This window comes from Thamnophis sirtalis, unplaced genomic scaffold (assembly GCF_051295495.1).
Source record: "Thamnophis sirtalis isolate CommonGarterSnake01/CBP01778 unplaced genomic scaffold, rThaSir2_p1.2 scaffold_10, whole genome shotgun sequence".
NCBI lineage: Eukaryota > Metazoa > Chordata > Lepidosauria > Squamata > Natricidae > Thamnophis > Thamnophis sirtalis.
The window spans coordinates 58,727,765-58,746,757 of record NW_028261390.1 but is presented as its reverse complement, the minus strand read 5'-3'; the positions used below and the strand labels follow the sequence as shown (position 1 = coordinate 58,746,757).

Here is an 18,993-nt window from a genome sequence, read left to right as displayed (position 1 = left end):
AAACCGAAACCATAAAATGGCACTCCAGCATTCCAAACAAAAATCCCTAACCAGACAACTGTATTGTACCAAGCATAGTTTTAATCTTCCAACACCCAAGCATTACTTTATATAACATGCATGTGATTCATATAAACACTGATGACAAAAAGAATCACAAAATGCACATTATAAATAAATGACGTATCCGAGACAACTTCAACCAATGCAAAAACATCCCTAAAGGAATCAATAGAGGCACGCAGTCTTATGACAGCATGCCTGAGTGAAAAGCCACCTCTTGTAGGTAGAGTGGTCTTGCCTATCCAATTCTCAAATGCAATTTTTAAGGGGTCACGTTTGGCCAGATGCATAGGATCAGCAACTGCACTCATTGTGTTGTTCTCTTATCAGTGTTTCCCAACCTTAGCAACTTGAAGATGTCCGGACTTCAACTCCCAGAATTCCCCAGCCAGCGAATGCTGGCTGGGGAATTCTGGGAGTTGAAGTCCGGACATCTTCAGATTGCCAAGGTTGGGAAACACTGCTCTTAGTTATGACAAGACTAAGTTGTTGTGCTTTCAGAAACGCATTTTACCCCTTTCGTCAATTTTACCCTTCTGCCCTCCGTCGCTTCGGGCTTCCGCTGCCTGAAAATCGGAAGGAGCCCGTCCACCTCAAACGCGTAATCGGCAGGTAAAAAGAAGCTGTCCCTGAGGCAAAGCAAACGACCCTCAGGCAGAACAGCGTACTACGTTTGGGGTAGGCGGGTCCCTCGAGAGAGAGGCGGTTTTTTTTTAAGAGCCACGCGCCTCCAATAACAGCGCCAATAGAAAGTGGGCGGGGCTTTGGAGTGGACCCAAAAGTCGAGGTTGCGCAACGTCGCGCACGAGAAGCGAGGAGGCGGGTTGTTTCTTTTATTGCAACAAAGGGGGCGGGGCGCCGGAAGCAGCCGCGGGAACAGCCCACCATGGCGGGAGCTTCGGCTTCAGGTGGGCGGCGGCAGTTGCGTTCTCTGGATAACGTGAGTACCGGTGATGGGGATGCCCCTGGCGTGAATATAGTGTTTGTTAGGTTACTAGGGACGCTCCTATGGACTTGTGTCGGGAAAGAGGCGACGGTGCGGGGTTTGCACACAGTTAAGGGGGTTTAGACTCCCGAGGTTTTAGAGCAGTGTTTCCCAACCTTGGCAACTTGAAGATGTCCGGACTTCAACTCCCAGAATTCCCCAGCCAGCTGGCTGGGGAATTCTGGGAGTTGAAGTCCGGACATCTTCAAGTTGCCAAGATTGGGAAACACTGTCTTGGAACAATCGGCTTAGGCTCGCCCTGACACCCCCTCCCCTCGCTCGGTTATTGCCCTCAGCCCGACGCTCTGCAAACGAATCTGAGTGCGGCCGCTGTCGATGCCAACCAAATATAATGATCCTATTCTAGTTGAGGGATATACCGGGAGGGCTAGTCTCGGGTTTGGAGGCGTCTCGTCATCATCATGTGATGGCGCTGGTTTTCTTTCATTTCTCTTTGGAGGCAGAGAGGGTATATTTTGCTTGGCGAGATCTTGGGGTTAATTTTAGTAGGACTTTCCAGGTATTTTCACACGATCTAGTGAGCCAAACCCTGGACGTGTGAACTGAAGCATGTATGTGACGGGGATGAATTTGTGCCTGGCATAGTCAGGATAGAGCTGGAAGGGGCCTTGGAGGTCTTCTAGTCCAACTCCCCTCTACCATTTCAGACAAGTGACTGTCCTGTTTCTTCTTTAAAAGCCTCCAGTGATGAAGCAAGCACCTACAACCTCTGAAGTCAATCTATTTCATTGATTAATTGTCCTCATTGTTAGTTATAGTTATGCTTAATATCCTAGGTTTTCCTCTTCTGTTTCCTCCTTTCCCTATTTTGGCTTGAAATCCTTTTTACCAAAATGCTGATGTTAAAAGTGCCAGAAGCATTGTTAGGTAAATCAAGCTTTGTTTTATGTTCTACCAACATTTATAAAACTGGTCTTGAGCACACAAATCTAAAAGGTCAGGATTCACCACCACCCTACACACAAACACAAATATGAATTTGCACCTAGTTTGATAGGATTTCAGTAGAATCAATAATTGATTTAGAGACAGAAAGTTGCTTGAGATGATTCTGTTTGCCTATCTGCGATGGCTGATTTTGACATTGAAAATAAGTTCTGTGCAGGATGTTAACCTTTCTGTCAAAATAAGGGCTGCTTTCAGTGTCTTGCGCTAGCTTTCTAAAATTTAATTATGTATTTGAAAAACAATTTTGTACTTAAAAAATTAGAGTGTAATACATTGATTAAAGATACATTAGTCACCAGCTATTAGAATTGACTTTTCTTCATTATTGGTCATGTTGACTAGAACTGATTATCTTTCTTCCTTTGTCTGTCAGGAATGATAATTTGATCCCTTTCTCTATGGAAGGTGAAACATGTGAAATTAAGATGTATTATGTTTGAGCCTACATATAAATTTTATCCAATAGGATATACATTTCAATAAACATCTATACATTACCGTGACCCGTCAAAAGCGCGGAGGACAAAATCGCGCTCGACGAAAGTGCGCATGTGACGTCATCACAGCGCGACAAAAAAAATTAAAAATTGAAATAAAATTAAAATTAAAGCAAGCCGATTCACATAAAGGTAAGGGTTAGGGTTAGGTTAAGGGTTAGGGTTAGGTTTAGAGCGTTAGCATTAGGTTTAGCGTTAGGTTAAGGGTTAGCGTTAGGTTTAGCGTTACGTTAACGGTTAGGTTTAGGGTTAGGTTTAGGGTTAGGTTTAGGGGGGTTAGGGTAAGGTTTTAGCTTTATTTTTACATTTTTCGATCACAGCGCGATGTTTTCGTCGCGCTGTGATGACGTCAAATGCGCGCTTTCGTCAAGCGCGATTTTGTCCTCCGCGATTTTGTGGTGGAACCATACATTACATTCTGTGGTGGGTTCTAGAGCCTGGTGCAACCGGTATGGTGCAACGGGGCCGGGCATCCACCACATAAATGCGTGCAACACATGCGCGCAGCGCGTGCATGCATACTTACTGCCAGCACCTCTCCAGCTGCTCAGCGGAGCATCGCGCAGGTGCCATGCGTGTGCGTGGAAGCCCCAAACAGCTCAAATACAGGAAAGGAGCAAGAGGGGCAGGGGGCCCTCTGGAGCACCATAACGGAACAGTACCTGATGCTCCCAGCCAGGCACTGCTACGCCTGTACAGGTCGTATCCCACCACTGATTACATTGTTAGCACTCTTAAAACTGACTTCTTACTACTTCCCATTATTTTATTTAGTGTACAGCGATAGTACATTAGCTAGGAGACTAATACTGTGTTAATACAGAGTGGTTGTTTGACTGCCTAAGGCTGCTAATCTATTTGTTTCATGCTCATGCGCCATCCATAGTGCACCACAGTGAGCAACAAGCTTGGGGTCAGGCATTGCATTCAGACAAGGGTTGGATTTAGCACATTTAGCACAGTTTTTCCCCCACACCAAAGTGGTACTTATTTATTTGCATTTAGCATGCTTTCAAACTGCTAGGATGGCAGAAGCGGAGGCACATGACCCTGCCACAGGAAACGTTAGGTCTCAAACCATCACAGTCCTTCCCCTTTAAACTACTGAACCACTGTGCCTCCTACTTCCTGTTAATATTGAACTACAGAGTTGGTATATTCTTTTATAAAGTCTGAAATGTAAGGATGCCCCTGAAAACCAGACAGTTTTCCCAAATACTAACTACCTTGATTCTGAAGACCAGGCTGTTTCTCTTCAATAGTGATTGACTTGCTTTATTTGAAAATGTAACTTCCATGATACCTACATTCCAATTCAAAATGTTGTTGTTTTTATTAGAAACAAAATGTATTACTATAGCACAAATAGGAGAAATGGTTAAATGCTAGTAAATACTTTTTGTTTTAAAATCCTAAGATCATGGTTTTGTATTAATAAATTTAGAAAATACCTCCCTGGCCAACAGTATCTAAAATCTTTTTTAGTTTAAATATATTTATTCTGCCCAGAAGGAAATGAATTTGTTTGAGGTGGCTGCATAAAAATTAACAAATAATAAAGTAAATTTATGGGGATTTATTCACAGAAAAGCTTCAGTTATACTCAGCTATCTACTTGACATTTTTGCTTTGACTATTTCTGATCATTACCCATCAAATTGAATGGGAAAACTGAGCATGTTTTAAAGATCTTTTTGCTCCAGTTGAAAGAATATATTGAGAATGAAAAAAAAATGCTTGCAATTGTTAACGGTAAACAAATTTTAAAAAGATTTTATGTTGAAAAATATACACAAAAGTAGCATTTTCAGGTCTGTATTCCATTTAATGTGAAATGTACTGGCTTCCTTGTACAAAGATTATGTAGTTTGTTGTCAGCTGTTTGTTGAGATATTAGTATGTATTAGATGGATTTTTATTTATTTTTTGTCCAAGGTTATAAAACTTAAATTTTAAATAAGTTAATTAGAAGAAAATCCTAATTAGAAACACACCTAATTCTGTGTTTCAAAGGGAGGTTTGCAAAATTCAAAATAAAAGTATCATGAAAAGATGAGTCTCAAAGTTGGGGGGAAATGTATTTAATTAATGTTATACTTGAAGGATCTGAAAATGGTAAACATGCTTCTTAGTAAAAAGTTCCTAGTGTGTTAAAATATTATTATTTAGGTCACATATAGATTTAAATAAATCAAATTGCTTCTCGCAGGGAGGGATTATATACAGTGTAAAGAGTAAGGACGCCTGAGGATGTTATTAATGGATTCTGAGGTAAATATTTTATTTGGATTTATACTGTTTTTATAGCAACATTTTCTTGGGAAGGGAAGGTCTTTTTCTATACTCCAAACCTTCATTGCTGTAATCTGGGTAATTCTAAAATTACATGATAACTATAATTCTCTGTAGATGATGTTAAATCCTATTTAGCCTAATAGGGGGTATCTAAGTAATCACATAGGATTTTGTTGGAAATATTTTGCTTTTTGAAATGTACGGCTCTTTCTAATGTGAGACAACTTGTAGAAATAGCATAATTGATTTCTGCATACTATAAAAGTTATTTTGAATTTATGGTTTAAAAAAATATCATCTGTTTCAGGGGTCCTTGGAGGTAACACAGAGTATGGATGATGATCCTCTACTTGATGCACCACTTCTTCCACGCCATACATTACATTCCAGGCTTCATCCAGAGTTCCATGCTATACCTACAGTCTTTGTTGCCAATGTTTTATTGCTTTTGCATGTAAGTTGAAATAAAAATAATAAATGTGGAGTTATGCAAAAGATCAACTTAGCTTGCCTGAAGACCAGTGGTAAAGCGTGCCTATTTCACTTAGCTAACCAACAAATTAGGAATACCAACTTTTTTCTCTACCACCTAAATTGCTCTTTCCCCAGCAGAAAGACATTTATCTCGATGTTTTCTTCTTGGTCTTTTAAAAGTGGCACAGACATCTAATATCCTTTAAGAAAGTCTTGCCCCATCATTATTACAATGGTACCTCAGTATTCGACTGCTTCAGAACTTGTTGAATTTGGTACTCAGTGCATTTTGATGCGAAAATGTTGTCCTGGTACCCATTGTTTCGTTGGTATTCAGCACAGCAAAAGGAAGAGGGGGACTACCACAGAAGGTAGACAGGAAGTTGGCCATGCTAGGAAAAAGGACAAAGTTCTTTCCAGCTAAAACAAAGTGGGAAGTCACCTTGTTTGATTGACAGATTTTGTAGTAGTCAGTGTGCCTCTCAGAACCAATTTATGTTGAGCACTGAGATGCACTGTATTTACTGTTACAGTTTTGTCAACTTTCAGTGGGAATCATATCTCAACTGAGAAAATTAAACACAAAATGGAGTATGCAGAAGATTCCTATTTCTATTGCCATAAACTAATAAATCTAGCTTTTGTTGTTATTCCAGTAATGGGATCTGAATTGCCAGGTCTCCTTACTGACTAGTAACTATTAACAAAATGAAATAGAGCAATCAAAACAGTTTCGGGATATGCCAAGCAGTATTGTGGATGTAATAAAAGAGAGGTATGCTTCAGTGTATGTCTATGTATGGAGGGTCAGGGAAGGAAGAAAACATAACTCTGAAAGGTTGATGACAGAAGCAGTGACATGTATTAAAACCAGAATAAGTAACTCCCCGCTTTACAAGTGAATGAACATGGCCACTACCTTCATCATGTTCGGGACAGATTACAACAAGTGAAAAACATTATAAAGCAGAAACTGTATTTCCCCTTTTCTGAATGAGTTCCTATTTCCCTGAAGTGAAAGTTTCAATATTTCTAATATTTTGGCAAGACAGTTTTTGAATTCAAGTCATAAGTTGCAAGTCACCTAAATAGACTTTTTTGTTTTTAAAATGGATGCATATTTGCAAGTTAAATTTGTCAGTTGGATGTTAAGTATCACAAATGTCAATCTTCCCAAAGCTTTTTGATAACTATACCAGAATCTTGATGTTTTATTGCTAGTTTATGTTTTAATCCCTGTCTGTACACATGTACTGGCAGTAGTGTTGTGGTATACTTGAATACTGGAATGTTGACTGTAATAAACAATGTTGACTCTCAAAATTTATCATTAACTTACTGCTTCATGTTAGAATCTTTATATAGGAACTTTGGCCATACCATTTGCCAGAAACAGGCTGATGAAAACTGGCCCCATATGTACATCCAGACTTCCTGAACTGAGAAAAAATAACTCTGGTGTCTTGGAAAGTTTAATGAAATAGCATACCTTATCATAAGTTGGGGAGTTCCCATAATGCCCTTGTGCTATTTAAAGAGTGCATTGAACAACCCCAATCACTCCTTGAAGCAAGCCAAAGCTGAATCTTACGGACTTTTTTTATGACCCTTCAAGTTGTTATAAAGTGCCCTAAATCTGTGCACAACTATATCTTGGGGTGCCTATTTACATTATAACATTTTAGCATGCTTAGAATTGGGTTATAGTGATATTGTTCCCGAACCGGGAAATGCAGGCATTCCCAGTTGAAACAGTACAATAATACAGCTCACAACAAAAACAAAATAAAGATGCTTAATAGGAATAAATAGCTTGTATGAAACCTGACTGATACTTTATTAGTGCATATAATTATTTAATATCTTTCTTTCTTTAGGTTACTTTCGTTGTGTTGGCATTTGTGACAGGGGTGATTTGTTCTTATAATGATTCAGGTGAAGACACATGCCCTGAAAACTACACTTATCCTTTTAAAGTGCAGACTACTATAACGATTGCCAAGGTAATTCTCTGGATGCTTCATCTGTTTCTGGAACGATACATTCACTTTCATCACAGCAAAGCTAGAAGCAAAGGTTACCTCCGCATCTACCGAACCACAAGACATCTTAAAAGGGTTCCCCTATTAATTCAGTCAACAGGTAAGCCATAACATATTTGGTTATTTTACTTAAATAATGCTTAATTTAATTAAGAGCCGAGGTGGCGCAGTGGTTAGGGTGCAGTACTGCAGGCCACTTCAACTGACTCTTATCTGCAGTTCAGCGGTTCTAATCTCACCGGCTCAAGGTTGACTCAGCCTTCCATCCTTCCAAGGTGGGTGAAATGAGGACCCAGACTGTGGGGGCGATATGCTGACTCTGTAAACTGCTTAGAGAGGGCTGAAAGCCCTATGAAGCGGTATATAAGTCTAACTGCTATTGCTATTGCTAATTAAATTAATGTTTTCTATCTAAATTCAGGTATTTCAGTATGCAGTAATGAAGTTGCACATCTATGGTGGAAATTTTTGTGACTTTTATTTTTGTCCTGATATATCTCATTCTGATAAGTTGCAACTTTTCTTCTAGTAACCGAAACAAGTCACTCTTATAGCTATAATTAACCCATAGTATAAAAACCTACTCAGACTTTTTAAAAACTTTTTAAAATATGATTTTATTTTACACTGCAGCATACTTACAAACAGTAATGGTCACTTCTCCTGTAAAAAATGATAATGTGCTGTCTTAATTGTACCAGGCCCACTATGTGTAAATAATTCCATAGATATGAGTATCATGTCTGTATTTTTAACCTCTTTGCATGCATAGAAAATTTGCAGTAACACCAGCGGTCCTAATTCTCTAGAGCAGTGTTTTTCAACCTTTTTTGTGCAAAGGCACACTTTTTTCATGAAAAAAATCACGAGGCACACCACCATTAGAAAATGTTAAAAAATTTTAACTCTGTGCCTATATTGACTATATATAAAGTAATTTTCCCACGGCACACCTTACACTATGTCACGGCACACTAGTGTGCCGCGGCACAGTGGTTGAAAAACACTGCTCTAGAGATCAAGAATGTATCAAGGCACTTTTTCATTAGGACTGTGTCATCTGCTACAAAATAAATGTAAGATATTGTTTGAAACATCCCTTAAATTGGCTTTTGGCCTTGCTTTGAAGGATGAAAGTTTATCAACTTTTAATATACTCTAGTCTGGTTTCAAATAGTTTATACCGTGTTTCCCCAAAAATAAGACAGGGTCTTATTTTCTTTTGACCCTTGAAATAAGCACTTGGCTTTATTCTCGGGGCAGTCTTATTACTTTCGAGGTGCAGGAGGCAGCGAGCATGGTCACGTCATAGCTGCTGCTGCATTGCAATATTTTCAGGGAGAGCTTATTTTCGGGGGAGGGCTTATTTTAGCACATGCGCTCAAAAGTCCAATTGGGCTTATTATCAGGGGAAGTCTTATTTTCGGGGAAACAGGGTATTATCTAGATTAATATTTACTTGAAAGCTTTTATCTTGGGTCTATTGGTTTAGATCCTGTCCACTACAGTAAGACAGTAAGTCTAAGTCCACTCTTATCAGTTACCATATCTTAGTTTCATTGGCTTGTAGAAATAAGTAGTACATGTAGCATTTAGATGTAAAATGGCATGCACTCTGAACATAAAACAAATATTAAATTGGTATTAAATTAAAATATGCAATCTTATCCAAACGGAGAGATTATTTGTTCTTTTGGTAGTACCACGTATTTTCATTTTTAAATTTATGTTTCTAACTCAACCTTTAATTATATGTGTTACATTTCTATTCCTTGATTATCTAATTATGAAACAAGATAAGAATATTGTGGCTGCAGGTTTTCCCATTTTATATGATAATGCTGGGGATGACCATGTGGGAGGATGACTAACAGTCTGGGCAACATCTGATAAGAGTTTGTAGGTGGAGGGAAAAGGATGGGAAGCATTTCAGAAGGAACCAATAAGACAGAAGGGGAGGAATAGTTTCAGACTTGCAAAATTCTGTTCAATGGAACCTTGCAATAAATAAAAATGATCTGATGCTCCTGGTAGCATTTCTTCTCTGGACTAACACTTGCCACTGAGAGGTTTAAACTTGCTTAACTGGATAGAATAAAAAACCTATTCCCATACATTAAAAAGTAAGTTAATGAGTACTCTTTGAAAAGAAGTTTACTTATTCTGTAATGAAAAAAAATTTCTAAATTAAGCATCTGGCATTTCAGTATTTGTAACATTTTGTAATACCCAAATTGCAGTTTGAACCAATCAACAATCTACAGATTGATGCCTATCTGTAGTCATGTTAGATGTGCACCACTGGAATGGGGCCACTAGATAGAGCTCTAGTGATAGAAAAATTGACAAGATGGCCGATAACTATTTAAACAGATGATGCATTCTCTTGAAGATCTAGTGTTTGTGCATATGCTCCTATGGGGGAAAAAATATATTGTCCTTTTACGTAATGCTAATGATGATTTCACTTATAAATCCTTCTATGCTGTCTCATCCTTATGGGGTGGGTGTTCTTGAGAAGGATGGTAAGATACAGCCAGAGTGGGCTTTTTTCTCGCTACAGTCATCCCAAAATATAAAGGTCATCCCAGCAGCCCAGCTCAAACAAGCAGACACCTGTATAACAAGCAGACGCTGTACAATTCTGTATATATAAGGCAGAACTGATACAGGAAGGTCCTGGAGGGGGATAACAACAATATTTCACATTACACAAAATAATTCAGTGGTAATGTGCTCTTACATTTGGATACGGAGAGCAAATGATTATAGTGATTGTTAAAATCATCACATCCCTAAAAGGCCTAAAAGACCAAGATTTTTTTAAAAAACCATCCTAGAAAGAATTGAGCTATGGTTGCTGAAAGATACCATTGATTAGACAGTACCCAGTTAATCTGTATATTAATTTGACCCAGAATAGCCTTATTATATGTTCATAATATTACTCCTGAAAGCTGGTGTGGGACTGGCGTAAATCCAATCAAAATAAATAGTATATATCATTCCAGTAAGTCTAGCCCACTACTGTAAAGATTAATCTAGGACCTTTACACGGTTAATCAGTGGTGACTGAATTGTTCTGGAAGGCATAATGAAGGGGAGAATTGAATTCAAGCCCTAGCCCTGCAGACAGTTAATTCGTGTTCTGTTTGTTTCTATTTTGGGTCGAGTGAGCTGTGTATGGATTTATTTTAATGGTCTATTGATCAAGGTTATCTGTTGCATACAATCTGGTTTAAAGTTATTGCATCATTATTATTTAAATAGAAGGGTTAATTTGGAGCTATATTTGGAAAATTCTAGACTACCCTTCACTGTTTTAGTGGCCATCAGAAGATCTTGACTTTCAACCAATGTGGCTTTGTGGGAGAAACTGACCAGATTTCTGTTTCTAATGTGTCCTGTTTGTTTTTAATAGGAAATGTGGCTTTATTGCTGATAGTGTCACTGCAACATTCGTTTCCTAATCACAATAAAATGTATCTCTGCTTCATGCTGGGAATCTTGGCGATGGAATTGATATGTTCATTGATATGTCTGGTTGTCTACACAGGTGAGAATTGTTTCTTTGCCTTGTTAGGGTGATTAAGCCACCCACTCTCTTTTTGTTTTTAAAGTATTATTTTAACATGAATTTGATTTAAGAGGGCTGCAAAAAATTTACAAGCTGTCATCCTAATATTTATATTATCAGAAATCATGCCACTGGTCCTTTCAGTGTTATTCTATATGAGAAAAAGTATGTAATTTAATACATTTGGGGAAAAAATGGTTAACTTTAGACGAGGACAAAGATGCGGATGTTACTGAACTTAACTTTTGTGGTGGTGGAACTGCAAGCTGCAATTGTTTGCATGACACTTACATCTTTCAACTTTTACTCTGGTGTATCCCAAGGGCTTGGGGCAGTGTGCAGCACAAAAATAGAGCATACAAAATGCAGCTGTTGATAAAGAAATTCTTCCCTTGGCAGTGAGAGCCATCTTTTGTGGCAAAGCAGCTGCTTTGAGAAGCTTTTTGCCTGGCACTGATAAGCAGCTACATCTCTTCATGAATAGTTCAAGGCTCTTTATTTCTTACTGGGTACATGGAAGCTGAGGAAGGAAAGAGCAAAATACATATTGCAAGATATATTTGCACAATTCAGAGATTGTTAGAAAGACTCAAGCACAAGATGTAGTCCTATAAGAATAATAAAATTCTCTGGTCTTTTTCTTAGGATGAAAAAAGCTAAAACTGTCAAGAAAATGTAGCATTTGACAGTAAAGTAAGATAATTCTATAAGTTATTGCAGCAAAGAAGACAAAAATGACACCATGCTATTATTTTCAAGCCATGCTAGTGAATCTGTATTTTAAAGAGTTAAGGTGTATGTGAATAATCTGTAAACTACTGTTTCAAAGGAGTTGGCTTTCGAGTATTGTGGCTTTATATTGGACTTGCTGCTTTTTCTGTTTCTTTGACCCATACAGAGTCTCCCACTGTTTACAACGAAAGAAATAAAATTTAGAACCTAGAACAAAAAAGTATGTGACGGGTAATGTCTCATTTAATACACAATAGCAACATAAAGACAGATTTTAGCTAGCTTCTGAGGCATCTTTGTAAGTGTAATGGAGGCAAAATACCACTTTGAAGTAGCTAAATATATAGAGCGGGGCTTAGAAGCTTGTGAATCCTTTTGAATTTTCAATATTTCTGCATAAATATGATTTAAAACACGATCTTATCTCCACACAACTCCTAAAAGTATATATGAATCAAAAACATACTTGTTAATTTATTGAAGAAAATGATTCTCAACATTTAGGTCATATTTATGTAGAATTATTGAAAATTCAAAAGGGCTCACAAGAACCATGCTGGATATCCTGGCCCCTTAATGCTTTACTACTGTATATAATAAGTCTGTGCAGAAACCCAAATTCAAAAAGCAAAGTGGGGACCCCCTTTTGCCCTTTGAATCCAGACCTCCACATAACCATAGAACAGTGTTTCTCAACCTTGGCAACTTGAAGATGTCCGGACTTCAACACCCAGAATTCCCCAGCCAGCGAATGCTGGCTGGGGAATTCTGGGAGTTGAAGTCCGGACATCTTCAAGTTGCCAAGGTTGAGAAACACTGCCATAGAATCTATGTTGTTCAACTACACAGTTGTTTGTTTATTTTTTTACTTTCTTCTACTATTCTTCAATGTTTTCCTTTATTGTTTCCTGGTCAGTGATATTGATTTTCACTGGCAAAGTGCATGACAGCACACAAATCGCTGTAAATATGTAAGACAGTACATTAGCTAGTCTTCTATGTGCCACACAGTTCTTTAGTTCTGTTTGTCTGCAGTGGCATAGGATCTCCTGCTCGAGCAGGACAGTTGGAAGATCTCCAAGGTTCCTTCCAACTCTATTATTCTATGTTCAATTAAGAATCAATGGCTTTGACAAAATGGTGAAATGAGTGTCATGAATGCAGGTTCTATCCCTACACACGTATGTGCAATATAACAATACATAAATGAAGCAGGAGTTTTCCTCACAGTGCTTAATTCATCTTTTGTGCCCCAGCAGATGCTCACGATTCCACTCTCTCTACTTCTGTTCCTGAACATTGTTGTTAATCACCCTCCTCTGTCTCTTTATCTGATTTACAATCCTCTATTTCAGAAAAAAAATAGTTATATTATTTTTTAGATGGCACAATAAAATGCTTTGCTTTATTATCAAACCACTAGCTCACCCATCTTTTATGAGTCTGCTCCACTGGCTACCTTTAGGCACCTCTTAAATGACAATTGTTTCGAATGTGTACTTTGGGGTAATCTGATCTACGCTTTGATACCTGAATTCTAAGGCACCTTGAGAGCTAAATGCATCTAAAGCTTTTTACAGCTTTGTAGACACACCTGCTTTAAATATTCCTCTGATCAGTCATGCAGCCCTCTTCCTACATAGCAGGTGGCCTAGTAAAGCAATTCCAGTAGAGATAGGAAGAGTTTTTCTGTTCACACAGAGCTGTTGATTGAGTAGATGAGAATGAGGCATTGTGTTGATGTGGGACCAATAAATAAATAAAAACAATCTTCTCCAGTATGTTTGCTAACCCTTTTTTGGCTAAAGGCTAAGGAGTATTCAAGCATTCATTCTGAACACATATTTGCAGAACCAAATATTGGGTGTGAATGATGATAATTTTATACAGTTTTTCCTAACCAGATCTTCCCTACCCTTCCCACAATGTATGGGAATACATTACCCATCAACTCAGCAAGCATATCTGCTTTAATTCACACCACACAGCATTTTAATGCTCCTTTCAAAAAATAAAAGGAATTAAATAGGAGCCCAATCTTTGATTTAGAGTAAGAATGGTACATAAGCCGCATCTCCTTATTTCCTTACAAAATATCCCATCACACAAATAATTGACAAGGGTTTTCTCTGCATTAACAAATGAGCACTTAGCTTGCTATGAAGTATAAAAATAGCTGAAATGGAGACATGATCTTTCCCTGTTAATACATGTCTCCATTTTCTTTTTCTTTTTTCACTGAATTTCCTGGTAGATAATCATATATTATGGTTGTATCCACATGTCAAATTACCTAGCGATCCCCTTGCTCAGCCAGTTCACCCATTTCTGCTCACTGATAACAAATAAGCTTTGTTTGGTTGTTTGTTTTCTTATTGGCACAAAGCAGGCTGGAAGATTTTGCTTATGGGTTCCCATTTCCCCTATTATTTTCTGGAGCAGAGGGGAAAGATAGTGATGGCACTGTTTTCAGCTCCCCCTTCCTTTTTATCTGATGGGGAAGAAAACTGATGAAATGCCAAAACAGGCCCTGTTCTCTTGAGTGTCAAACTCATGCTATCACGTAACGTATTGCAACGTTTTCTCCCTTCACAGAGCTGGGGTGAGCATGACACATCCAGCCTGTGGGCTGCCAGTTTGACCCCCCTGCTCTAGAGTCATCCAAAAGATGTATTCCACATTCACCCAGAATCATCATCATCATCATCATCATCATTTTAGCCATTGTCTATCCACTTCAGGATGAAGGCCTCTTACACATGTTTCAAAACCAATACGGTCCTGAGCTTTTTTTTGCCAGTTGGGCCCACAATACTGGCTGATGTCATTGATGCATCTTGTTTTTAGGCCTCTTTCATGGACACTTCCTTGATCCATTCTACGTCTGCCATCCATTCTTACTATGTGACCAGCCCATTTCCATTTCAATTCTTTTATTCTCTTGATGATATTGTATACTTTGTTTTGTTCTTGAATCCGTGCGCAGGTCTTTCTATCTTGTCTTGCAATGCCGAGCATGCATCTTTCCATGGCTCTTTGCGCCATTTGCATCTTTTGTATCGATTGTGAGGTTAGTGTCCAAGTTTCACTGGCATATGTTAAAGCAAGTAGCACAGACTGATTGAAAACTTGTGACTTCAGGCATGCGTAGGGGGGAGGTTCAATTTCCTTTATTGTATAAATAAAAATTATCCCAGTTTTGCAGTTGTTATAACTCATCAATACCTTTTCCTTATAAACATGCCATGAAAAAGCCGAGGTGGCGCAGTGGTTAGAGTGCAGTACTGCAGGCCACTTCAGCTGACTGTTAGCTGCAGTTCGGCGGTTCAAATCTCACCGGCTCAAGGTTAACTCAGTCTTCCATCCTTCCGAGGTGGGTAAAATGAGGACCCAGACTGTGGGGGCAATATGCTGACTCTGTAAACCGCTTAGAGAGGGCTGAAAGCCCTATGAAGCGGTATATAAGTCTAACTGCTATTGCTATTGATAAAAAAGGATCATGATTGCATTCTATAAAGACAAAATAACCACGCAATTGTAGAGTTTCTTTTTCCCTGCCCCTAAGATGGCATGTTTTGACTTAAGCCAACTATTCTTAGCCCATGCAGGTTGTTGTTGTTTAGAGAAAAGCTAAAGAAAAAAAACCTTCCTATTCTCTTGCTTGTATTGGGGTATATTCTAGAATTGCTAAATTGTTTGCATTGGGTTACTAAACATCTTGAGATAAACCTTTCTGATGAACTATTTCCATCCATGTGAATATTTAGCTTCTTGTGATTTTTTTTTCCATAACTAATTACCTTCAGAGACACATTTAATGAAATATGTGCAGGGATTTTTATCTTTGGAAGCAGAATATTTATTTATGCTACAAGAGTTCAAAATTCCTTTTAAATCAACTTTGGATTCTGTCATTTTATTTAACTTTATCGTTTGGGCTCCGATTTTTCTCTGGGTCTGAATAATAAGAAAACTCATTTTTATATGCTTCTTGTTTTATACTTAAATGCTTTGAACAGTTCCATTTTGTAGAGGAAACAGAATAGATTTTTTTCTATAAATGAAGTTTGTTTTTAATTGAATATAGTTCGATAATAGCAGAATACATTTGATCTTTTCTTTGTTTTCAAAGTGAAGGTAAGCAACTTTAACCGAGCAAAGCCAAGACCTGATATAATAGAAGAAGAGAAGATGTATTCTTATCCTAATCAAGTTACCTCAGAAGTTGGATTTAGGTACTTGTATACAATTTGCTGAACTTGAATAAATCCTTGGGGTTCACTGACAAATGCGCGCTCGACAAAAGCACGCCGACGAAACTGCTCCAAGAAAACCACGAGGTTGAAATCGCGCCAATGAATGAGCGCAGAAGCACGCCGACAACAGCGCGCCGACAAAAGCACGCCTTCAACAAAGAACTAATAACAACCCAATAACCCTAAACCTAACCCTGAACCTAACCATAAACCTAACCCTAAACATAACCCTGAACCTAACCCTAACCCTTACCTTAACTTAAATCGCGCTTCCCTTACCTTAACTTAAATCGCGCTTCCCTTACCTTAACTTAAATTGTGCTTTTGTGGGAGCGGTTTTGTTGGTGCGTTGTTGTGGGCGCGTTTATGATGTCACAGTTTTTGCGCTGCGGTTTCATCGGCGCGCTTTTGTCGTGCGCGCATTTGTCAGGTCACGAATCCTTGGCACTGACTCCTGTGTTTTTTAAGCCCTGATAGTTTGATACATTAATCTCATGATTCATTATTCTAGAGCAGGAGTGTCAAACTCACATTGTCACAGCGGCATCACATGACATATCGGGACTACCCCCCCCCTTTCATTAAACTGGGCGTGGGCATGGCCAGTACGTGACACATCCAGCCAACGGGCCAGGAATTTGACAGCCCTCTTTTAGAGCAGGGGTGGGGAACTATGTGGACTTCAACTCCCAGAATTTCTGAGCCAGCATGACTCTGGCAAGAACAACCTTTTTGAAATAAGTTAAAACAGCAAAAGAAAATGTAATTAGGATGATGGTGTGATTTTATTTTATATTTTTGCTTTTCAGAGAAATCTCAAGTTTGGAAGAAGTAGTTGAAAAACAAGGTGATGTGATTGAATACCTTCAACGACACAATGCTCTGCTTAGCAAGAGACTATTGGCATTAATGCCCGAGCAGAACAGAAGCTAGTGGTATTCAAGACTGCAATGTAGAAGAAAAACTTTTCCAGCACTGATTTATTCTCTAAAATGCAAGTTGTACTGAAAAAGCCCACTCCACGTTTTGAATAGCAGTTGGTTCACTTCTGGATTACTGGAAAAGCTTTTTTTTTTTAAAGGATATATATTTTTAAATGGTTGTCTCTACTAAAAGTTTTTGCAGTGCAGGAAGTGGACCTTAGATAGGAAAAATTTCTCTTTCTATGTCAGTCGCAGATTGTTCTTCCAAAGTGCCAAAGATTTCTATGGTAGTTCAGGATTTAGTTCTTTTCAAAAATACAACAAGGAAAACTTCTTCATTTAAGGGTCATTTCTCCTTACATCTGGGTTATCAGTTAAACTATTGGATACATTTATAAAAGAATATATTAGTATTAGGCTATTAGTATCTCTGGTTCCTCCGAGATAAATAAAGTTACTATAGTAATAGTGAAGAATCATCTGGAAAATTGTTTAATACCTTTAAAAAAAACTGCAGTCACTGAGATTCCATTTCTGCAGACATAGTGATAAAAGAATAGAATCCTACATGAAAGGAATATCCGAAAGAGGAAAATTGGGGTATTCTACATAAACTGGAAAGACCATGGGGATATAATATGGGAAATATAAATTGAACCTTTTAAAATCATGGATATCAAAATAAAGCTAATATTGCCTTTCTACCTTGCTTATGTGTACAATCAAATGAACAAGAATGGAAAAGTATGTGAAAATATTTTTTAAATGTGTGGGTGTATTAACAGCTGTAAGTAAGTCTTTATCTATCTTTATCCTAGAGGTTTATGGTATGGTATTGTTTATAATGTGAAGAAACATTAGTTTCTGGCTTTTATGTCCTTCTTAAGATCTACTTCTTTATTTTGAAAAGCTACTTCTTTAATCACTGCATATGGGATTAAAGTCCACCTCCTCTGCCCTTTAAACCTGTCATAATTGTTGAAAATACTCAGGCCTACCATACTTACTGATGTCTCCCCCCTGAAAGCTGTTGCACAAAATATGTAGATAAAAGTGTGTGGATCCTATTGAATTCAGTGAAAATTAGTTGCTGGGATCTGCTTGACTAAAGTTTTTAATTTCCTTTTTCTCTGTTAATAGTTAATTGCCTGCTCTGTCTTTTTGCTGCCAATGAAGAGTAATTTTTGTGTATTCTGTAGTCAGAAAGGCATACTTTTCCACAAATTGGATAATTCTGTGATTTTGTCTGGGGAAGAACAAACGTGTACCAACAATCCTGCTATAAATTATACAAACTAATTGTCCATCCACTGCTTACTGAAATATATGTATGCATGTATAATGCACGAAATAACTTAATATTGCAACTGATTGCTTCTAACACTAATTCCTTCATGCCTTTTAGGCTGTGGATTAAGCACAGGTAAGATTTTATATATAAGACGAGCTTTCCTTTTAAAGGTTACTTAGATTTCATCATAGTTTGTATGTAATTTGTTCTACCTTTTGTATTAAATGTGATAAATGAATAAATGCAATAAATCCTAATCTATTGCAAACTGTAACTATATTAATATGCCTGTGAAAAAAATTATGTCTAGCAGATCAAGTTGCCTACCTATGTTATCAAATGTGATTGGTAGCAGGAAAGTGCTACCTCTAAGGTCCCTTCCAATTCTGATATTCTTTTTTTTAACAGTTTATTTATGCATTTTCATTTAACATACATAAGTGCTTTGTATAGTGCATTGTCTGAGTTAATTTGCTTACACCAGCTCCTAATTTCTACCGCTATTATTGCACTATTTATAAACTCTGATATTCTATGATTCTATTAATGTCAACAGGAATTTAAAAACAATTCTAGTCTAGAATATTAGATATCTATATAAATACTTGTGCATTAATTTAAGCCAATAATTAGTTAAATTGCAAGGAAACGCTTGTTATTATTTTTGTTATGGCTCTTTCAGTTGCAGCTCTTACTGGGTTTGAACATTTAGAACAGTGGTGCTTTTTTTTTAACTTGGCAACTTTTAGTTGTGCAGACTTCAACATCTAGAATTCCCCAGCCATTCCCCTTAAAAAGTCACCAAGTTTCAAAAGCTACTGGTGGCATTCCAGCTGCACAACAGTGATTTTCATCTGTTGTTGTTTTCACCCCAAAATGCTAATGTTGC

The 18,993-nt window shown here is 37.8% G+C and overlaps 1 protein-coding gene across 2 annotated transcripts; it reads left to right on the top strand.

The window, feature by feature from the left end:
* Window positions 1-874: 874 nt before the first annotated feature.
* On the top strand, window positions 875-17,515 carry TMEM192 (transmembrane protein 192). 2 transcript variants are annotated; one of them, XM_087724679.1, is made up of 6 exons: window positions 875-1,003; window positions 5,117-5,263; window positions 7,161-7,425; window positions 10,747-10,881; window positions 15,767-15,869; window positions 16,700-17,515. In XM_087724679.1, the coding sequence occupies exons 1-6, from the start codon at window positions 950-952 to the stop codon at window positions 16,821-16,823; spliced, it is 828 nt and encodes a 275-aa protein (XP_087580805.1). In that variant the 5' UTR covers window positions 875-949; the 3' UTR covers window positions 16,824-17,515. The 2 variants fall into 2 exon arrangements, with proteins under 2 accessions (XP_087580805.1, XP_087580806.1); XM_087724680.1 differs by lacking the exon at window positions 875-1,003 and adding an exon at window positions 4,731-4,785.
* Window positions 17,516-18,993: the final 1,478 nt, after the last annotated feature.

Coding starts and splice junctions, on each gene's coding strand:
- TMEM192 (XM_087724679.1), top strand. CDS start 950: ATGGCGGGAGCTTCGGCTTCAGGTGGGCGGCGGCAGTTGCGTTCTCTG. Junction 1,004..5,116: donor AGTTGCGTTCTCTGGATAAC/GTGAGTACCGGT, acceptor CATCTGTTTCAG/GGGTCCTTGGAGGTAACACA. Junction 15,870..16,699: donor ACCTCAGAAGTTGGATTTAG/GTACTTGTATAC, acceptor TTTGCTTTTCAG/AGAAATCTCAAGTTTGGAAG.